General features: G+C 42.8%; 1 protein-coding gene across 2 annotated transcripts; it reads left to right on the top strand.

Moving 5' to 3' along the window:
- The first annotated feature begins 7 nt into the window (after positions 1-7).
- On the top strand, positions 8-20,304 carry LOC134379567 (eukaryotic translation initiation factor 3 subunit C). 2 transcript variants are annotated; one of them, XM_063098525.1, is made up of 21 exons: positions 8-63; positions 203-342; positions 2,160-2,225; positions 2,327-2,516; positions 2,912-3,037; positions 3,233-3,287; positions 3,416-3,525; positions 3,925-4,052; positions 9,962-10,121; positions 10,259-10,362; positions 10,828-10,969; positions 11,135-11,260; positions 11,395-11,488; positions 12,577-12,767; positions 13,009-13,233; positions 17,277-17,640; positions 19,274-19,433; positions 19,537-19,602; positions 19,685-19,772; positions 19,872-20,034; positions 20,136-20,304. In XM_063098525.1, the coding sequence occupies exons 2-21, from the start codon at positions 242-244 to the stop codon at positions 20,216-20,218; spliced, it is 2,742 nt and encodes a 913-aa protein (XP_062954595.1). In that variant the 5' UTR covers positions 8-63; positions 203-241; the 3' UTR covers positions 20,219-20,304. The 2 variants fall into 2 exon arrangements, with proteins under 2 accessions (XP_062954595.1, XP_062954596.1); XM_063098526.1 differs by having other exon boundaries at positions 12-93.

Consider the following 20,304-nt stretch of genomic DNA (forward strand, 5'->3'; position numbering starts at 1 on the left):
TCCCTCTGTCAGCGCTTCCGCTGTTGGGGTACCGCGGTGTGACTCGCGGACTCAATCGAGTTGGTTCGTATTTCTTGGGCCTCGTGCTTTGAGGTGGGAGCCCCAGTTCGGGGTACGGGCGGGGATTGGTGAGGGGCTGGGGGTCGGGAGGTGGTGGCCTGGGCCCCTTCCCGTGGCCCGTGACGCTCCGGCTCTCCCGCAGGTCGGGCCGCACCGGCCGTAGCTCCTCAGCGCCGTCGCCATGTCGCGGTTTTTCACCACCGGTTCGGACAGCGAGTCTGAGTCGTCCCTCTCCGGGGAGGATCTCGTCACCAAGCCTGTCGGGGGTAACTACGGCAAACAGTGAGTTGGAGGGACTGCGCCGTGGTGACCACGCGAGTAGTACGGGGTTCGGCCGGGTTTTCAAGGCCGCGTATGCGGGAGGGGAGTGGAGGTGGGACGGCGAGAGTTTAAGGGACCGGAGCAGTGTTGGAGGGACAACCTTCACTTAGAGTGCTGTGAATTGTCGGAGTACACCCACCAGGTACAAGGGATAGAGTCACAGAGAAGAGACTTCCCACTGGCCGGATCTGATTCAGTACCTTCTGTTTCCTTCCTTTCCTCCTCTCCCCTCTGCCCTCTCACGCACGCTCTGCATCATACTGGTCTTTCCAAAACTCAGAAAAGTCACAACCACTTTTACCACCAAAAAATCCTCAGTGACCTCTCACTGCTTACAGAAGGAAACCCGAAATGTTTGGTTGGTATTTGCGAGCCCTCTGGTGTTACTCTGAAGTCCATCACCCGGCCCTGCAGGCAGATTCTTAAACATGTGTTATTCTCTTGTTATTTACTTCCACTTAAATACCCTTCCCCCACCTCTGCAAATTTTTTTTAAAACAAAGAAAAAAATTTTTTTAAACAGGCAGAAAAAGGGTCACAGGCAAGGCTTTTGGGGGGCTTATGCTTGAGCACAAGAGAGACAGTGCGGAAGGGAGGGTTCTTTGGCTGGCTCTAAAATTCTTTTACTTTTTGAAACAATAGAATGTTGTTTCTCAAACATCTGTCAATCACATGCCACCTTCGTTATTTTTACCGTATGTCTGTGCGTATATGTTTTTTATATATATGCGCACGCCCACACAGGTACTTCAGAAAGTTCGTGGAAAATAGAATTAAAAGATAATATAAATCTTTCCATAAACTTTTTGAAGAACTCTCATGTGTGGGGATGTGTGTGTGTATACATATATATGCCAATATCAATATAATTTCATATCACTGCCACAAATGGAAAACCAACATCACTTGCCATAAAATAGAAAATAATTGGAAAAATTTTAAAAATGGAAAGAAAAGATGGAGGTATTCTTGCCAGCTGAATACTGTGAGTCTGGTCTGATCTCTCATTAAAGAAAAATACTACCAATGAACATGTTATAGCCATTGAGACTTTTACCTTGCTGTTGGCCTCTCATACTTTGGGACCTGGTTCAGATACCACCTCTTTGAAGGCTTTTTCCATTCGTTATAGCTGCAGTACCCTTTTCCTTTATTTCTTCCAGTACTTCTATAGTACTTCCTTCCTTTACTTCTTTCCTTTACTTCTATAGTAACTTGTGTTTTTACGTAACTAGTTGTCTCACACAGTAAATATGTACCTTCATTTATTAATTTTTGAGAGGATGCTCATCTTTGTGCTATGTTTTATGAAAGGCCTTACTTGAAGTAGACTTAAAAGACTGAGTTGCAGGGCTGGCCCATGGCTCACTTGGGAGAGTGTGGTGCTGATAACACCAAGGCCACAAGTTCGGACCCCTATATAGGGATTAGCTCACTTGGGAGAGCATGGTGCTGACAACACCAAGTCAAGGGTTAAGATCCCCTTACTGGTCATCTTTTAAAAAACAAACAAAAAAAAGGCTGAGTTGTATGAGGTGTCTCCAGAAAGTTCATGGAAATGATTTGTATTCTCTTTTAATTCTATTTTTCCATGAACTTTTTGAAGTTCCCTCGTATAGGATGAGGCTATGAAGAGGAAGAGTCAAAAAGAGGATGGATGTGGTATGGATGGCTTGAGTTACTCAGTTCTACCTACTCCATCTGAGAAGAGAAATAGGGAAATTTGGAAAGACTGGAACTAGGAAAGCAGGTTAATGGTCTCGCTTCCTTCCAAACAGGCCATTGTTACTAAGTGAGGATGAAGAAGATACCAAGAGAGTTGTCCGAAGTGCCAAGGACAAGAGGTGAGGCCATGGGGAGGCTGGATGATAGGAAATCTCTGGGAGCAGTAGTGAGTTTTCTCCATGGTGGACATGTCCAATGTGGTATGGGACTTCTAACCCAGGTTCGAAGAGCTGACCAATCTTATCCGGACCATCCGTAATGCCATGAAGATTCGGGATGTCACCAAGTGCCTGGAAGAGTTTGAGCTCCTGGGAAAAGCATATGGGAAGGCCAAGAGCATTGTGGACAAGGAAGGTGTCCCCCGGTTCTATATCCGCATCCTTGCTGACCTCGAGGACTATCTTAATGAGGTGTGGTATCTGGGTGAGGGAGGATCTAGGAGGGAGTATGGGCCTGGACCTGCTCCTAATCTGCTTCCAAGGGTCATGTCTCTTCTGGGTTCCTTGCCTTATTGTATATAGTCTTTCCCAGAACACAAGAAATGGTATAAAGCAAGGAAAAGAACCTTTTTTGGCCAAGAACTTCATTGAATTTATGTTTATTACCACCTCTTATTCATGGTTTTGTACTTTTAGTGATGATATATGAAGAATCTTTAAAAAAATAAGTCAACAGACATAGTTAATAAGTAGTACAGATGGTATACAGAGAGCAAGACTCACAAAAGTGGTGGTGAAGTCTGCAGTTCAGGAAGTACGACTTCATCTCATGTTCCTGTTCTCTCTCTCTTCCCTCTTTCCTTTAGCTTTGGGAAGATAAGGAAGGGAAGAAGAAGATGAACAAGAATAATGCCAAGGCTCTGAGCACGCTGCGCCAGAAGATCCGAAAATACAACCGAGATTTTGAGTCCCATATCACAAGCTACAAGCAGGTGGGGATGCTAGAGATAGACTATTTGAACTGTGGGAATAGTGACCCTGTTTCTGAAACTCAAAAAAGCATTTGCAAACTGGGGGGGAGGGTGTGACTGGAGAAGGAGTCATTACAAAACTATCTGGGGTGGAGGGATGGGATGGGGTTGTGGTTGGCAGGTATCTTAATTATTCTCTCATTTCCCTCTGTCCAGAACCCCGAGCAGTCTGCAGATGAAGATGCTGAAAAGAATGAGGAGGATTCAGAAGGTGAGAGAGGAGACGCTATTGCAAATAGGAAGTCCATAGTTAGGGGTTCCCTTGGCTTGGCTTCTTGGTTTCCCTTCAGTCTTACTCTTCAGTATTCTAGCTTCTCTCCCCCACCCCCTTCTTACCAGGTTCTTCGGATGAGGATGAGGATGAGGATGGAGTCAGTGCTGCAACTTTCTTGAAGAAGAAATCAGAGGCTCCTTCTGGGGAGAGTCGTAAGTTCCTCAGAAAGATGGAGGTAAGAGCCAAGGTTAGACTGAGGGGTAATTCTCCTGTCAGAGATCATTCTTGGGTCCCTGGGAAGAAGAAAAGACTTATAGAACCTTAGGGTTTGGAAGTGTGGGATTTAGTAGAGTTTGGTTTGAGACCAGACTTCTTAGATTAGAGCACTGAGTGAACTGGAATCTGGAGAACTAGATGCTGTGCCCGGGTCTTCTCCTGGGGAGCTGTGTCCCTGGGGCAACTTACAACTTCTCTCTGGGTGTTGGTGGTTCATTCCAGCTCTTGATAACCTTGATTCCACAAATAACCACTCTTGTTATGCTCCTGAAAAGTCTCTGGAACATGTGTTAACAGGGAGAGCAGAGAGACCAGCCAGTCTCCCTATATTCTTCCTGCTGATCCTCTTTTCTCTAAGGATGAAGATGAGGACTCAGAAGAGTCTGAAGATGATGAAGACTGGGACACAGGTTCAACGTCTTCGGATTCAGACTCAGAGGAGGAAGAAGGGAAACAAACTGCACTGGCCTCAAAATTCCTTAAAAAGTAAGGAAAGTTGTGGGACAGAGGGCTCTGGTGGGGAGGGTAGAAAGCCTTTAATCATGAAGTTTGTCGCTTCTTCCATGGAGTCCTTTTAGCTTGTAGAGGCCAACTGCTCCCACTTTACAGAGAGATCTCAGAGAGTCAAGTATATTAGTTGGCTAAGGCCACAAAGCTAATGTGTCCTGAAGATGTGATTTGAAGGCTCCAGGTTCCAAATATTTAACCACTACTTTACTTCACATGGACTGGGTGTAAATCTCACTTTGGCACCTGTTAGCTGTGCGGTATTGGACAAGCTACTTAACCTTTCTAAAATTCAATTTTCTCATCTGTAAAATGGGGCAGGGACTCTGCCTCCCAGGATAGCTGCAAGAATGTAGGGAGCTGATGTATGGAGGTGGCTCAGGTCAGGACTGGCAGGTGGTGAGCCCTCAGTGGTAGTTCCCACTCTTGTCACCCTTCCTTAGAACCTCTTAGTATATAGACTGCAGCAAGCCTTCATGAATTTTACTGGGACAGTCATGGAATGGGGAAGGATTCTGATCTGGAATCTGGCCCAAACCTTTAGTCATTTAGTAGCTGTGCAACTTTGGGTAAGTTACTTAACTTTCTTGGGTCTCAGCTTCCTCCTTTGAAATAAAGGTGATACCTGCTACTGTGTACCCCAAAGGAGTAAAATCTCAAGCTCACTGGGCCAGCCCGTGGCTCACTCGGGAGGGTGTGGTGCTGAAAACACCACGGCCATGGGTTCGGATCCCATATAGGGATGGCTGGTTAGCTCATTGGGTGAGCGTGGTGCTGACAACACCAAGTCAAGGGTTAAGATCCCCTTACCAGTCATCTTTGTCACCAAGGACAAAAACCATATAGTCATCTCAATAAATGCAGAAAAAGCATTTGAAAAAATTCTAATACTCCATGATAAAAACACTCAGCAAAGAAGGAATAGAAGGGAGCTTCCTCTACGTGATAAAGGGCATCTATGAAAAAGGCCCACATAGATTTTTTCCTGTCCTTTTGTTTTGAACTTTCTGTTTTATGATTAGGGGTTTCTCTTATAAGTGTTGTGGTTTATTTGTTTTGTTTATCTCATATCATCTCTGCTTTTTTTTTCTTGTATATAACATAAAATTTACCTTTTTTTTTTTTTTTTTTTTTTTTTAAAAGATGACCGGTAAGGGGATCTTAACCCTTGACTTGGTGTTGTCAGCACCACGCTCAGCCAGTGAGCGAACCGGCCATCCGTATATGGGATCCGAACCCGGGGCCTTGGTGTTATCAGCACCGCACTCTACCGAGTGAGCCACGGGCCGGCCCTAAAATTTACCATTTTTAAGTGTACAGTTTAGTGGCATTAAATACATTCTCATTGTTGTGCCAGTCACCACTTTCTCTAGAACTTGAACTCTGCTTGTTATCTGGCAAGTTAGTTCATTTACATTTATTGTAGTTATTAATGTATTTGGGCTTGTTCTTACCATTTTATTATGTATTATACTTTCTGTTTATCATTGTCTTTTTTTTCGCAGCTGGACATCAAGGGGATCCAAACCCTTTACCTTACTGTTAAAACAGCATGCTCTAACCCTCTGAGCTAATCAGCCAGCCCCATGTCCTCTTTTTTTAAATAAAAAGTTTCAATAGCTATATTGAGATATAATTGACATATAACTGTACAAATTTCAAATTAACAATTTGATAAGTTGTGACATATGTTTACACCCATGAAACCATTGCCACAATCAAAACAATATCTATCACACCTAAAAATTTCCTTATGCCCCTTTTTAAACCTCCACTCCTGCCCTGCTTTCCTCGCCCTTTCCTGGGCATCCACTGATTTGCTTTTGTTTTCTGTGTGGGTGGCTGGCTGGCACAGTGATTTGTTTTCTATTACTAGATACATTAGCATTTTCAAGAATTTTGTATAAATGGAATCATACAGTATATAACTGGGAGGGTTGGCTTCTTTCATTCAGCATGATTATTTTGAGATTATTTTTTTATCTTTTATTTCTTTTTTTTTTTTTTCAAAAAAATTTTTCTAGATTATATTCATTTATTCCTTTTTAGTATGTGTCCTCTCTGCCAGTTTGGGAGTTCTATGCAAGTCTTTTAGAAATTACCCTTGATTTTTTTTTTTTTTTTTTTTTTTTAAACCTGTGAGATTTTACCTTATATACCTAACCAAAAAAGAAAAAAATCTAAAATTAGTTGAGTAAGTGTTGAGGAAAGACTTTCGAAGAAATAAGGTTAGAATTTCAGGTATTAGGGGCTGGCCGGTTGCTCAGTTGGTTAGAGCATGGTGCTGATAACAAGGTCTAGGGTTCAATCCCTGTACTAGCCAGCTGCCCAAAAAGAACAAAAGGGTTGAGGGGAAGAGGCAGGAGGAGAATTTCAGGTGTCAAACGCTTTTTGACATTGAGAGTTTATGCCTTTGTAGCGTCAAAGAATACTTCATACACTATTTCACTTGCATAACAAGGGAGACCAATTTTTGGATTGATTTCCAACCAAGACAAAAAACGACTTATGTAGGAAAAAGAGGAACAAGGAGAGGAGACTCCTACAGAACAGTGAATTTTGTTTGCACATTTTTTTGTGTAAACTCATTAGCTCTGCTTAAGTAAAAAGCCAACAAGGGTTGATGGATTTTATGGAAAACACGATAAGCTGTCTATAATGTCTGCCAGTATCTTTTTTCAGCATCTCCATATTAAACCAGTCTGTATCCTTTCCCTTATCAGAATTTCACAGCCTTCATATTTTGGTTAAAACAAACTCATAAAGGGAATAGGTTTATTCTTGAGAGCTTCAGTCTCTTTCTGATGCAGGATAAAGCTGTCTGGCAACATTAAAGCACCTGGATATGTGCTTTAGTGGGTTTGGGCAGAAAAATAGCACAGTCACAGATATAAGAAACATTTAGAACCTATATTTAATTCTCCGATCAGGATAAGCCTATCTAGGTGAATGTCTTTAAGAATCAGCGTAGTGGGCTGGCCTGTTAGCTCAGTTGGTTAGAGCATGGCCTTATAACACTAAGGTCAAGTGTTTGGATCCCTGTAGCAAACAGGTACCAAAAAAAAAAAAAATTAAGAATCAGATTAGTGAACTTCAATCAAGTGGCTTGTTTCTTCATTGGTTAAATGATATGTTCTTTGTAAAATAATTATCCAGGAACAATAAGATGTTTATTGCATGGACTTAGTGTTAACTGACCAGTATTTGAGATTAATTCTATTTAAGGTTAATTTTTAAGTAGGGAATTTATGTTAGTTTGGGGCTACAATATTTAAATCTTTTAACTTGTTATTTGGGCCACATTAGAGATAAGTTAAAGACTATACATTTATGTTTCTGAATTTGTAGTTGGGGTAGAAGTTCTTAAGAACAAACTGATGAAAGAGGTCTTAGCCCCTTTCTGATAAGTAACTGTTGGATTCTTAATCAAATGTGAGCAACCAAGATTTTTGTTTTGAAACTTGGGTAATTAACCATTGGAAAGACTAGCTAGTGGAAAAAAGAGCCAAAAAGACTAACATAAAAGAAATAGAAAAGAGGGCTGTCCAGTTAGCTCAGTTGGTTAGGGTGTGGTGTTGATAACACCAAGGTCAAGGGTTCAGATCCCTGTACCAGATACCTGCCCCCCCATATTAGTCTGTTTTGTGTTGCTTATAACAAAAAAAAACACGTGGAACTGGGTAATTTATATGAAAACAAAATTTATCGCTTGAAGTTTCTGAGGCTGGGAAGTCCAATGTCCATCTGGTGGTGGCGACAGTGACTCAGGGGTCTCACATTGCAAGATGGTGGAAGCTGAGAGAGCATAGAGAGACTCTCCTCTTCTTTTAAAGCCCTCAGAACCACGTTCCTGACCACCATTTTTAATCCATTCACTATGGCTTGGTCCTACAATCCAATCACCTCTTCAAGGCTCCACCTTTCAATTACCACAATAGGATTTCCCACCCTCTTAACAGTCACAATGGGGTCTAAGTTTCTAATACCTAAAACTTGAGGGACACAATTCAAGCTTCAGTGAGTTTTGGGGGGATATAATTCAATCCACTACACCCTCCAAAACAAAAAGAGAAGTAGAAGAGGATGAAGACAGAGATAATAAAATATAAGTCTGGGCCGGCCCGTGGCTCACTCGGTAGAGTGCGGTGCTGATAACACCAGGGCCCCGGGTTCGGATCCCATATACGGATGGCCGGTTAGCTCACTGGCTGAGTGTGGTGCTGACAACACCTAGTCAAGGGTTGGGATCCCCTTGCCGGTCATCTTTAAAAAAAAATAATAATAAATTTTAAAAAATAAAATAAAATAAATTATAAAAAAAAATTAAATAATAAAATAAATAAATAATAAAATAAATAAAAAAAACATAAGTCTGATGTCTCAATTATGGATCTTGATCTGAAGGTTTTTGGAAGAAGTTGTCTATACTTGGTTGACCTGTGAAATCTTAAGAAATGCTGTCTACTTCTAAGAGTTATCTGCTTCTAGAGGCCTTTTTAAAAATGAACCTGAGGATCTCCAGTGAGACTGCACATCCAAGGATCCTGAGCAAGGGTGGATATCTTGGGGCTTTGGATCAGTACTTGCAGTTAAGAAGGCATGGAAAAAAGGCATGGTCCTTTTCAGTGTAGTTTGAGGCCTGGCTTCTATTGGTATCTCTTAATAATTAATCTTTACTCTCTTAACTGTGTGTTAAGTAGCGGTGTCTCTGGTGATATCCTTTTAAAAATGTAGCTTGCATTTGTTGGATATATAACTGAGAACATAAACACCCATTTTCTGATCATTTCTAACAGGATGTGAATATACCAAGGTATAATCTGTCATAAGAGAGGTCAAGCCAAGTCTTAGGTCTTTCAGTTAGCATTTCATAGGATGGGAGTGTGCTTTTGAGGTGTGGATTACTGTATCTTTAGGGCAGGAGTAAAACCTTAGACCAAGGCAGGTTAAGTTCTTGTGAAGCATTGACTTTAAAATAGCATTAGATCCTTTGATCTTCTCAGAGCTTTGGGGATGATATGGACCAAAGGGTTTCAGTTTAATGAACACATTTGCATATTTGCAAAGGATTTTATCTGTAAAGTGTGTTTATCATTAGAGAATCTTGCAGTGATATAGGGAGAAAATCCATAAGCTTTTATTAATGGTTATGGGATTAGTCTTTTGGCAAGGAGAAATTTTAATCCAACTGGTAACTTTATAAACTATTACCAAAACATTCAAACATTTTAAGCAGTTAAAATGAAATTTATTTGTAAATGTCCAAGTGGTGGTTTTTGACAATTACAGATAAGGATTCAAATACTTGTTGAGTCTTTCTAGAAAGATTTTTTCATCAGTATCTATGTAAAGTTTAAGATAATTTGTCTCTGTCATCTGGCTTACATTTTGTTACAAAAGTCTTAAAATCTAGAGGTAATTTCAGGCAACATCAAGTGGCCTAGGACCATTTGAGATGGCCAGTAATCTTTTTCTCTTTTGAGCAACTGTTTTTTTTTAAATTCAGAATTTAATCAGTTGTTAGAGGGGAGAAAGGGGGGAAGGGCAGATTGTTTGGAAACAGTAAAAAAAAATTTTGCACTTTTTTTGGGTAAACCGATTAGTTGGTAACTAGTAAAAAGGTGAGTCTAGACAGAGCAACTAGTATGAAAGAAAATAAGTTGTATATGGATTCTTTGGAAAACCTTAGAGGTTAACTTTGGAGCAACATGACAGGTTGTTCCTATGAGTGCAGTGGCCTGTTTAGCACCTATGCCTTATTACATCTGGTGTACCATTCCCTTCATAAGAATATCTTAATGGATATAATGTGGCGACAGACCTGGGTAAATAGAGCCGTAGAGGTGGGAAGGGGCTGGTCTTTCATCTTCTCCCATGTCTCCTGGCAGGGCCCCCACCACAGAGGAGGACAAGAGAGCAGCTGAGAAGAAACGGGAGGACAAAGCCAAGAAGAAGCATGATAGGAAGTCTAAGCGCTTGGATGAGGAGGAAGAGGACAATGAAGGCGGGGAGTGGGAGAGGGTCCGGGGTGGAGTGCCCCTCGTGAAGGTGAGGATTTTGGAATTAAAGTGAATTGGGGAACACTTTGGGAGGGCATACAGGTACCCTCTGGGTCAGGGTGGGAAAAAAGGCAAGAATGGGTTCCTGTTTGGCCTGCACATGACAGAGGATGTGTGTTGGCCCAGGAGAAGCCAAAAATGTTTGCCAAGGGAACTGAGATTACCCACGCTGTTGTCATCAAGAAACTGAATGAGATCCTACAGGCACGAGGCAAGAAAGGAACTGATCGGTGAGATTCATGGGCCTGGGGCTATGGGATTACAGGGTGAAAGCTCTTTTTCTCTATGACACAGTGTGGGTGTTGGTGGGGAAATGGTTCTGTTTTGAGAGGATCTATGTGTGGCTATTGTAGAGGCACAGTTTACTTGGAACATACCTGTCCATTTTCTGCTGTTCATTCTTTGTGTGACCTTAAACCAATCACTTAACCTTTTGGGATTGTTTTCCTATCTGTAAACTGCTCACCTTCTTTAGTAAGCGACTGAGGAGAATGGTGGATGTGAAAGCATTTTACGCCATTCCAGGATTGTTAACATTATTGCTGTTTCTGCTGGGATTTATAGAGGAGAAGCAAGTATATAGGTAGTAAGGATAGGGGTATCAGGAATGGGCTGCCTTGCTTGTCTGAAGAGGGCATCCTTTATGACCAAATGAGACTTTTTGATTTGCCTTACCCAGTTCTGTTCCCTTCTAGTGCTGCCCAGATTGAACTGCTACAATTGCTGGTTCAGATTGCTTCGGAAAACAATCTGGGGGAGGGCGTCATTGTCAAGATTAAGTTCAATATCATTGCCTCTCTCTATGACTACAACCCCAACCTAGCCACATACATGAAGGTGAGGGCAACGAAGAGGGGCATGTCAGGGCTGAGCTGGTGGGTCAGGGAAGGTGGAAACAGTCTTGGTAGTTGAAGGCCCCACAGATTCCTGGTGAAGGGGCTCTTGGGAGGCGTCCGCTTATTCCACACCAACACTTCTGACTCTGCCATCTGATCTTGGTAGCCGGAGATGTGGCAGAAGTGCCTGGACTGCATTAATGAGCTGATGGACATCTTGTTTGCAAATCCCAACATCTTTGTTGGAGAGAACATTCTGGAAGAGAGTGAGAACTTGCAAAATGTTGACCAGGTAAAGGGAGGAATTGGCAGGATAACTGGAGACATATATCATGCTTTGGGAAGGCTTATTGGAGACTGAAGAGTTAAGGTTTGGGACTGTAATCTGGGCTAATTTATTTATTCCTCCTTTGCCTTCCTCTTTAGCCACTGCGTGTCCGTGGCTGTATCCTAACTCTGGTGGAACGAATGGATGAAGAATTTACCAAAATAATGCAAAATACTGATCCTCACTCCCAAGGTGAGCCTGAGCAAGCATGGGCTTTGATGAGAGGAAAAGTGCAGGGAATAATACTGACCTTAGGGTTTTGTAAGGATTATACTAAATCAGTGTTTGGAAAGCCAGCCTTTCCTTGCCCCAGCATTTATACTGGAGGACCTGTTAAGATTCTGGGCCCCACTCCCATAGTTTCTGATTCAGTGGGTCTGGGTGGAGCCCAATAATTTGCATTTCTTACATGCTTCCTAGTGATATTGTTGGTCTGGGGACTGTAGTTTGAAGACCATTGGGGTAAGACATTCAGTTGGCTTATTTAGATTGGATCAGAGGCATTGGGATGGGAAAGTGCAGGACAGTTTACTCAGTAAAAATGTGATCATGCTCATCAAGTCAAGGTGTAGTGATGAACAAGGCACCCAGAGGTCTCCAAGCTTATAGGGTTATCTTTGGTACTGGAGAAAGGCAATTCAACAGATAGCAATGGCAAGATAATAAGTGAGATAGTTTTAGATAATGAAAAGAGCAAATTAAGGGCCAGCCCGTGGCTCACTCGGGAGAGTGCGGTGCTGATAACACCAAGGCCCCGGGTTCGGATCCCATATACGGATGGCCGGTTCGCTCACTGGGTGAGCGTGGTGCTGACCACACCAAGTCAAGGGTTAAGATCCCCTTACCGGTCATCTTTAAAAAAAAAAAAAGAAAAGAGCAAATTAGAATAGGGCCCTGTGAAAGAAAGTGACTAGGGGGAGTGGCTGTTTTAGACAATGGTTGAAGAAAGCATCTTTAGGTAGGGGCCATTTGAAGTGAGATCCCATGAGGAAAAGGAGTTAATTAGGAGAGGAGTCAGAAGAAGAGCGCGCCTGACAGAAGGTGAGCTTGGCGTGTTCCAGAAATAAAAAGAAAGCCAGTGTGGTTGGAGTACAATAAGGGGAGGTGATGTAAGGGCCAGACCTTGCATGCCCTTATTCCTAAGGTCTTGGACGGGAACGTTGTAGGTTGTGGGAGAGGATGGTGTTTTCAGGGCACAGTGAGTAGATTTTTCTTGGGGACGGATGGTTGGAAAAGCCTGGATGCCTGGCTGAGATGAGGGTGGATGCTTTCCTTGCCAGAGTACGTGGAGCATCTGAAGGATGAGGCACAGGTGTGTGCCATCATCGAGCGTGTACAACGCTACCTGGAGGAGAAGGGTACCACTGAGGAGATCTGCCGTGTCTACCTGAGGCGCATCCTCCACACCTACTACAAGTTTGATTACAAGGCCCATCAGCGGCAGCTTGCCCCTCCTGAGGGCTCCTCAAAGGTGAGTGCTTGGCAGTCGTGTCGGGGGAGAGGGATGGGTTGATCTGTCCTGTGTGTCTGTCAGGACTTTATAGAAAATCTCTTATGCTTTATGGACTTCCTGAGGTGGAACACAGAGGGAAACCAAGGGGTTAGAATCTGGCTGGATAGAGTTTCATCTTTGGTTGCTAGAGTCTGAACCACTTTAAAGCCATTGTCTTTCCTGGATATCCTCCTCCAACCACCTCCCTTCCCCCCCCCAGTCTGAGCAAGACCAAGCAGAAAATGAGGGTGAGGACTCAGCTGTGCTGATGGAGAGACTGTGCAAGTACATCTATGCCAAGGACCGCACCGACCGCATCCGCACATGCGCCATTCTGTGCCACATCTATCATCATGCTCTGCACTCCCGCTGGTACCAGGCCCGTGACCTCATGCTCATGAGCCACCTGCAAGACAACATTCAGCATGCAGACCCACCAGTGCAGGTAGGATGAGGAGGCATAATGGCCCAGGTGTGAAAGAGAGGCCAGGCCCCGGTCCTCTGTTTGGGCAAACCAGATTAACCAGATTAGCCACCTGTCTGGCTAGTGCCGATTTAAGCAGATGCTTGATCTTTCCCAGATGCCAGCATTCTTTGATCCTCCTGCATATTAACACATATTTTGTACTGTTCAGCAGCATTAGATTCCTCTGGGATAGAGAGAGGTTTGAGTTTAACCAACATTTATTTTACCTACTGTGTATCTGGTTTGGAACTTTAAGAGATCATCTTACTTTAGAAAGATGAAAAAGACCCTTTAAGAAGTTGTTATACTAAGAGGAAATGTGATGTTTTGGAACTTAATAGTGGAACAAGTAATTTTGTGTGTGGCAGTACAGTGAGGACCTTTTCATCTGGAGGAAGTATTAAAGCTGTGTCTGAAAGTATAGCTCCTGTTAAGTGTGTGTTCAAGACAATTAGGAAATATTTATGTGTAGAATGTTTGGTGAACCTGTCTGGTGGTGGTGGTGGTTTTTAAACAGCTCTCTTAGTTGTTCTTTTTCATTCCACCGTATGAACATATTACTTTATCTGTTCTCTTCATGGTGGACACCTGGTCTATTTGTAGTTTTTGGCCATTACAAATGAAGCTGCTGTGGACATTCTTTTCTTTGTGGGGATGTGTGTTTTAATTTCTGTTGGGTGAATGATTGGGAGTGTAACTGCTGGATCATAGTGTAGGTGTATGTTCAGTTTTATAGAAAACTAAAACTGATTATACCATTTTACACTCCTAACAATAATGTATGAGAGTTCCTTGTCAACTTTGGTATTGTCAGTCTTTTTAATTTTAGCCATATTGTTGGTTGTGTAATGATATCTCACATGGTGTTAGTTTGCATTTCCCTGGTGACTGTTGATATTGACGACTTTTTTTATGTTTATCGGGCATTTATATACTTTCATGAAATGTCTGGTTAACTCTTGCCCGTTTTTTTAAAAATTTGATTGTTCATCTTTTTATTACTGAAGTGTGGGAGCTCTTTATATATCCTGGATAACCAGTTCTTTGTCAGATATGTTTTGCAAATACTTTTTTTTTTTTTTTTTTTTTAAAGATGACTGATAAAGGGATCTTAACCCTTGACTTGGTGTTGTCAGCACCACACTCTCTCAAGTGAGCTAACCAGCCATCCCTATATAGGGATCCAAACCTGTGGCCTTGGTGTTAATCAGTACCACACTCTCCCAAGTGAGCCATGGGCTGGCACTTGCAAATATTTTCTTAACAGTCTGTGGTTTTTCTGTTCATTTTCTTAACCATGCCTTTTGATGAAGTCTAATTTATCAGTTTTTTTCTCTTACATTTATTTTCTGGGTTCTGTCTAAAGAAACTTTTCTACTCACTATTTATGAAGATGTTCTTTTTTCTATTTTTTTTGTAAGCTTTTATGCTTTTAGCTTTTACATTTAGACTTATGATTCATCTTTGTTTAATTATTGCATATGGTGTGAGATTGGGATCAGAATTCTTTTATTTTGGGCCGGCCTGTGGCTCACTCGGGAGAGTGTGGTGCTGAGAACACCAAGGCCCCGGGTTCGGATCCCATATACAGATGGCCGGTTCGCTCACTGGCTGAGCGTGGTGCTCACAACACCAAGTCAAGGGTTAAGATCCCCTTACCGGTCATCTTTTTTAAAAAAAAAAAAAAAAAAAAAAAGAATTCTTTTATTCACACACACAGATACCTAGTTGTTCCAGCATCATTTGTAGAAAAGATTTTCTTTCCCCATTGTATTACTTTGGTGCCTTTGTGGAAAACCACATGAAAAACAACATGACCTTATGAGGGTGGGTATATTTCTGGGCTCTCCATTCAATTCCATTCATTCATCTTTTTGTCTATCCTTATGCGGGTCCCACACTGTCTTTATTTTTTTTGGCAGCTGGCCGGTACAGGGTCTGAACCCTTGACCTCAGTATTATCAGTACCCCACTCTGAGTGAGCTAACCAGCCAGCCTCCACACTGTCATGAATCCTCCAACTTTGTTCTTTTTCAGGATTGCTTTGAATATTCTGTGTCCTTTTTGTTTCCACATAAATTTTAGAATCAGAGCTAGCCAGCGACAAAAAAATTTAGAATCAGCTTGTCAATTTCTGCAAAAAAGCCTGCTGGGATTATGGTGAATCTGTTAATCAAATATAAGGAGAATTAACATCTTAACAATATTGAAGCTTTTAATCCTTCTCTTTATTTAATTTTTTCTTTAATTTCTCTGTACAATGTTTATTTTTGGCAGCTGGCTGGTATGGAGATCTGAACCCTTGACCTTGGTGTTATAACGCCACACTCTAACCAACTGAGTTAACTGGCCAGCCCCTACAATGTTTTGGTGGTGGCCGTGGTGGCGACTGGCCGGAAAGACTACAATGTTTTGTAGTTTTCAGTGTAGAAAATTATTCCTGTTTATTTTGTGCTAATGTAAATGCATTTTTAAATTTCATTTTCTAATTATTAACTCCCAGTATATAAAAACAATTTTTGTGTATTGGTTTTGCATCCTGCCATTTTGTAAATTCATTTATTCTAGTTATTTTATAGATTCCTTAGGATTTTCTACTTAAATAATTATATCATCTGCATATAGAAGCAGTTTTATTATTATTCCAATCTGTATCTTATTTCCCTTTTGTGCTATATTGCAATGATTTAATTCTCCAGGGCAGTACTGAATAGAAGTAGTAAGAGAAGACATCTTGCCTTGTTCCCAGGCTGAGTGGGGAAAGCAGTCAACATTTCACCACCATTATGGTGTGAGCTGTAGGTTTCTTGTAGATGCCCTTCCTCAGATTGAGGAAGCTCTCTTCTAATCCTGGTTGGCCGAGAATTTTTGTCATAAATAAATCTTGAATTTTGTCAAATAATTATCTGCATCTGGTGAAATGACACACAGTTATTTCTCCTTTATCCTGTTCATATAATGAGTAACCATGATTTTAGGTTTTTATACCAACCTTTCATACCTGAGATATATCCATATTGCTGGATTTTATTTGCTAATTTTTTTTAAAGGCTTTTTGCATCTGTGTTCATGACTGGTATTGATCTCTATATTTTTGTTCTTGTTGTTAATAAAGATTTAGTTTTTTCCCTCAAAATTTGTACTACGTATAGTCTCCCATATCTTAATTAGCGGCAAGTCTATCTTTCCAGTTGCTTAAACTGGAAACCTTGGAGTCATCCTTGATTCTTATTTTTTCTTCACATGCCACCTCTGATTCCCCAGCCATTTCTGTTCAAAATCCATATCTGACCAACCACTCCTTAGACTTCCCCTCCTACCCTCTGAGCCACCATCATCTTCCTTCTGATCTCTCTTTGCTTCTGCCTTTGTATCCCTTCAGTCCCTTTGTGCTGTTAAATACAGCAGCTGGAGTCACCCTGTTAAATTAAGTCAAGCTATAATACCTACTTGCTCAAAATCTTCCCATGGTTTCCCATTTTAGAATCCTTAACATGGCTTACACTTGCCTATCCCCCAGTCCATGATGACCTCTTTTACCAGCCCAACCACATTGCCCTCCCTATTCTTCCAATATACCTGGCACAGTTCTTCCACAGAACCCTTGCATTCACTTTTCCTTTTTTCTAGAATGCTTTTTCCTCAGATACCTGTATGACTTTCTCCCTCTTCTGTTTTAGGTCTTTATTTAAACATTCCCTTCAAAATGAGGCCTTCCCTAGTTATATAAAATTGTGGGTGAGCCACCACCACCACGCGAACTCCCTTCCTAACTTCCTCTCCTGCCCTATTTTTCTCCTTAGCATGAATCACCATGTGCAAAGTGAGGTTATTTTGTCCTCCATACACCCACCCCTAGAACATAAGCTCCACGGAGGGAAGGGACTTGTCTGATTCATTCTGTGTCCCTAGCCCATAGACTAATGCTCAGCACATAGTAGGTGCTCCACATATATTTGTTGAATAAGTGAGTGACTTGCCTCTTGGCCATCACCTCAGAGTGCGTTACCCTTTGCCCCCAGATCCTGTACAACCGCACCATGGTGCAGCTGGGCATCTGTGCCTTCCGCCAAGGCCTGACCAAGGATGCACACAACGCCCTGCTGGACATCCAGTCGAGTGGCCGGGCCAAGGAGCTTCTGGGCCAGGGTCTGCTGCTCCGCAGCCTGCAGGAGCGCAACCAGGAGCAGGAGAAGGTGGAGCGGCGCCGGCAGGTACCCTTCCATCTGCACATCAACCTGGAGCTGCTGGAATGTGTCTATCTAGTGTCTGCCATGCTCCTGGAGATCCCCTACATGGCTGCCCATGAGAGTGATGCCCGCCGGCGCATGATCAGCAAGCAGTTCCACCACCAGCTGCGGGTGGGCGAGCGACAGCCCTTGCTGGGTGAGTGTGGGGCTCTGTAGTGCAGCAAATATCCTTTTCTCCTTAATTTAGGCTAATTAAGATTAAGGATTAAGAGAAGTTAAAGGGAATATCTCTCCCACCAGGTAATTCCATTTGATTTAATGACACCTTCTCTGGCGCTGTTCTAAATGTTTTACAAATAATAGTTCATTTAATCTACATTAAAAATAATCCTGTGATGTAAGTACAATTATTACTTACCTCCTTTTTCCTAATGAAGAAACTGAGGCACAGAGAAGTTAAGTGACTTGCCCAACTTTAACACAGCTAATATGTGCCTCTAACCTTTTTTTTCCTATTTCTCCTCTTCATTCATATTATAGTCAAGCCAAACCAGTTATAATAGAGCCTTATCATTCAAGAACCTGACAGTGGTTCCTTTGATTGCTTTTGGAAGACCTGATCATGCAGGAGTTGAGTGAGTTGTGATTCAAGCATTTGCATTGTGCCTGTCCAGTCAGGCTGGTGCATAGAAGAACTTGACAAGCTTATTGTCCACAGCCATATCCCCTTACAGATTTGTCCTCCACTGCTTGTGGTTATGTTAAAGTGCAGGTGCCCCTTAGACAAATTGTGTTTGGCTTACATAGTGATGTTTTATTTTGTGGGACAATTTCTGATGAAAATCTGAATTTCCATGACTTAGAGTTTTGGTGGATCTGGCAAACCTGGGCCTGCCTTCCCACAGAGCTAGCCGTGGCTAGAGCTGAAGTAGCAGCTGTGGGGAAAGGCTCTCTGCTCACCAGTTTTTGCCTCTCTTAGTTACTCCCTGCAATGGGGCCAAAAGCCCATTTCTATTCAGCCTTGCACTGAATTGTTTGTAGAGAAATATTCTTTGAGCCTTAACTTTGGCTCTTTCAAAAGTGTTAAAAGGGAGGCTAATCCAAAAGGATTGTGCGCTTTTCCTTACACTTAGCCCTGTTCACACATTTCTACCTGGGCTTGATCTATACACACATTTGAGCTTGCTGTGCCTGTTCTAGGGTCGGCCATGTTCATGTTTCTCTACATCTGCCACCCATATCTAGTCTCAGAGCTTTTGCACTCTGTCTACCCTGAATTCCAGTTACTCTTGTTTGCCATGTCCTAGCTTCCGGTTTGTCTCTGTGATGGTATTTGGGGGCCTACGTCCATAATCAGCCTATGATTTCGCAAGGATAATTTAGACCGAGGCTAAATTTTTAAAGGAGAAGAAGTGAGCCACTTTGAAGAATAATAAGCTGATAACAGTGTAACTGATCTGTGGATATGGCAAAGATCATGAAGGTGATATAAGAATGAGTGAAATTTAGTAAAAACCATTCCAGTTGAGATGTTAGACTTTTTTTTTTTAGGTCCAGGAACCTGTGAGAACCTGAGGAAAGCCTGGGCACACAACAGATTGTCAACATTTTCAAGGGTTCGCCAATCGCCTGAAGCACATGTATGGACTGATTTAGTCCAAACCTAAATAAATTTATTCAGGTATTAAGTGACTTAATATTAGGCTGCGAGAGTCTCTAGTCTGGTTGTTTGATCTTCTGGCCTCTGTTCCTCCTTGAACAGTGCTAATGGGCACAGTTACCCCTGGTCCCAGGTTTCCCTAGGCCCTGCCTCATTCCCGATCTTTCAGGTCCTCCTGAATCAATGAGGGAACATGTGGTCGCTGCCTCTAAGGCCATGAAGATGGGTGACTGGAAGACCTGCCACAGTTTTATCATCAACGAGAAGATGAATGGGAAAGTGTGGGACCTCTTCCCAGAGGCTGACAAAGTTCGCAGCATGCTGGTTAGGTGAGCAGAGAGGGAGGCCATGGTGGGTGGGGGAAGAAAAGACTGGCTGGTCTCCTTCCCTGAATACCTCTCTCTTTTCTCCTTTTCTCTCCTCTCCCGCCAGGAAGATCCAGGAAGAGTCTCTGAGGACCTACCTCTTCACCTATAGCAGCGTCTATGACTCCATCAGGTAGATTGGGCCTGGGAATGCAGAGGGGCTCAACTTGGCAGTCAAGCGTTCTAACTGCCCCTGTTCTCTGCCTTCTTCCCAGCATGGAGACACTATCTGACATGTTTGAGCTGGATCTGCCCACTGTGCACTCTATCATCAGCAAGATGATCATTAATGAGGAGTTGATGGTGAGGGCCAGGGGTGGTCAATGGGCAGGGGAGTCATGGAGAGATTAGGATGGGGGGTCCAATCTGTGTCATGCCCCTTCCTCTGCCTCCTCCTGTCAGGCCTCCCTGGACCAACCAACGCAGACAGTGGTGATGCACCGCACTGAGCCCACTGCCCAGCAGAACCTGGCTCTGCAGCTGGCTGAGAAGCTGGGCAGCCTGGTGGAGAATAACGAGCGGGTGTTTGACCACAAGCAGGGCACCTATGGTGGCTACTTCCGAGGTGAGTGGGTCTATCTCCTCTACTTTCCCAGGGTCCTGGCCCCTTGTTGCCTCTCCCCCGGCACTCACCTCCTTCCTTTCTTTCCTGTCTCTCTCCTGCAGACCAGAAGGATGGCTATCGCAAAAACGAAGGCTACATGCGCCGGGGTGGCTACCGCCAGCAGCAGTCTCAGACAGCCTACTGAGCTCTCCACTTCTGTCCCCGTGGCCTAGACCATTCAACCTTTAAGTCCTAAACCATACCACAGTCATTAAAGGTCTATTTAGAGTT

The sequence above is a fragment of the Cynocephalus volans genome, chromosome 6 (genome assembly GCF_027409185.1).
Source record: "Cynocephalus volans isolate mCynVol1 chromosome 6, mCynVol1.pri, whole genome shotgun sequence".
Classification (NCBI taxonomy): Eukaryota; Metazoa; Chordata; class Mammalia; order Dermoptera; family Cynocephalidae; genus Cynocephalus; species Cynocephalus volans.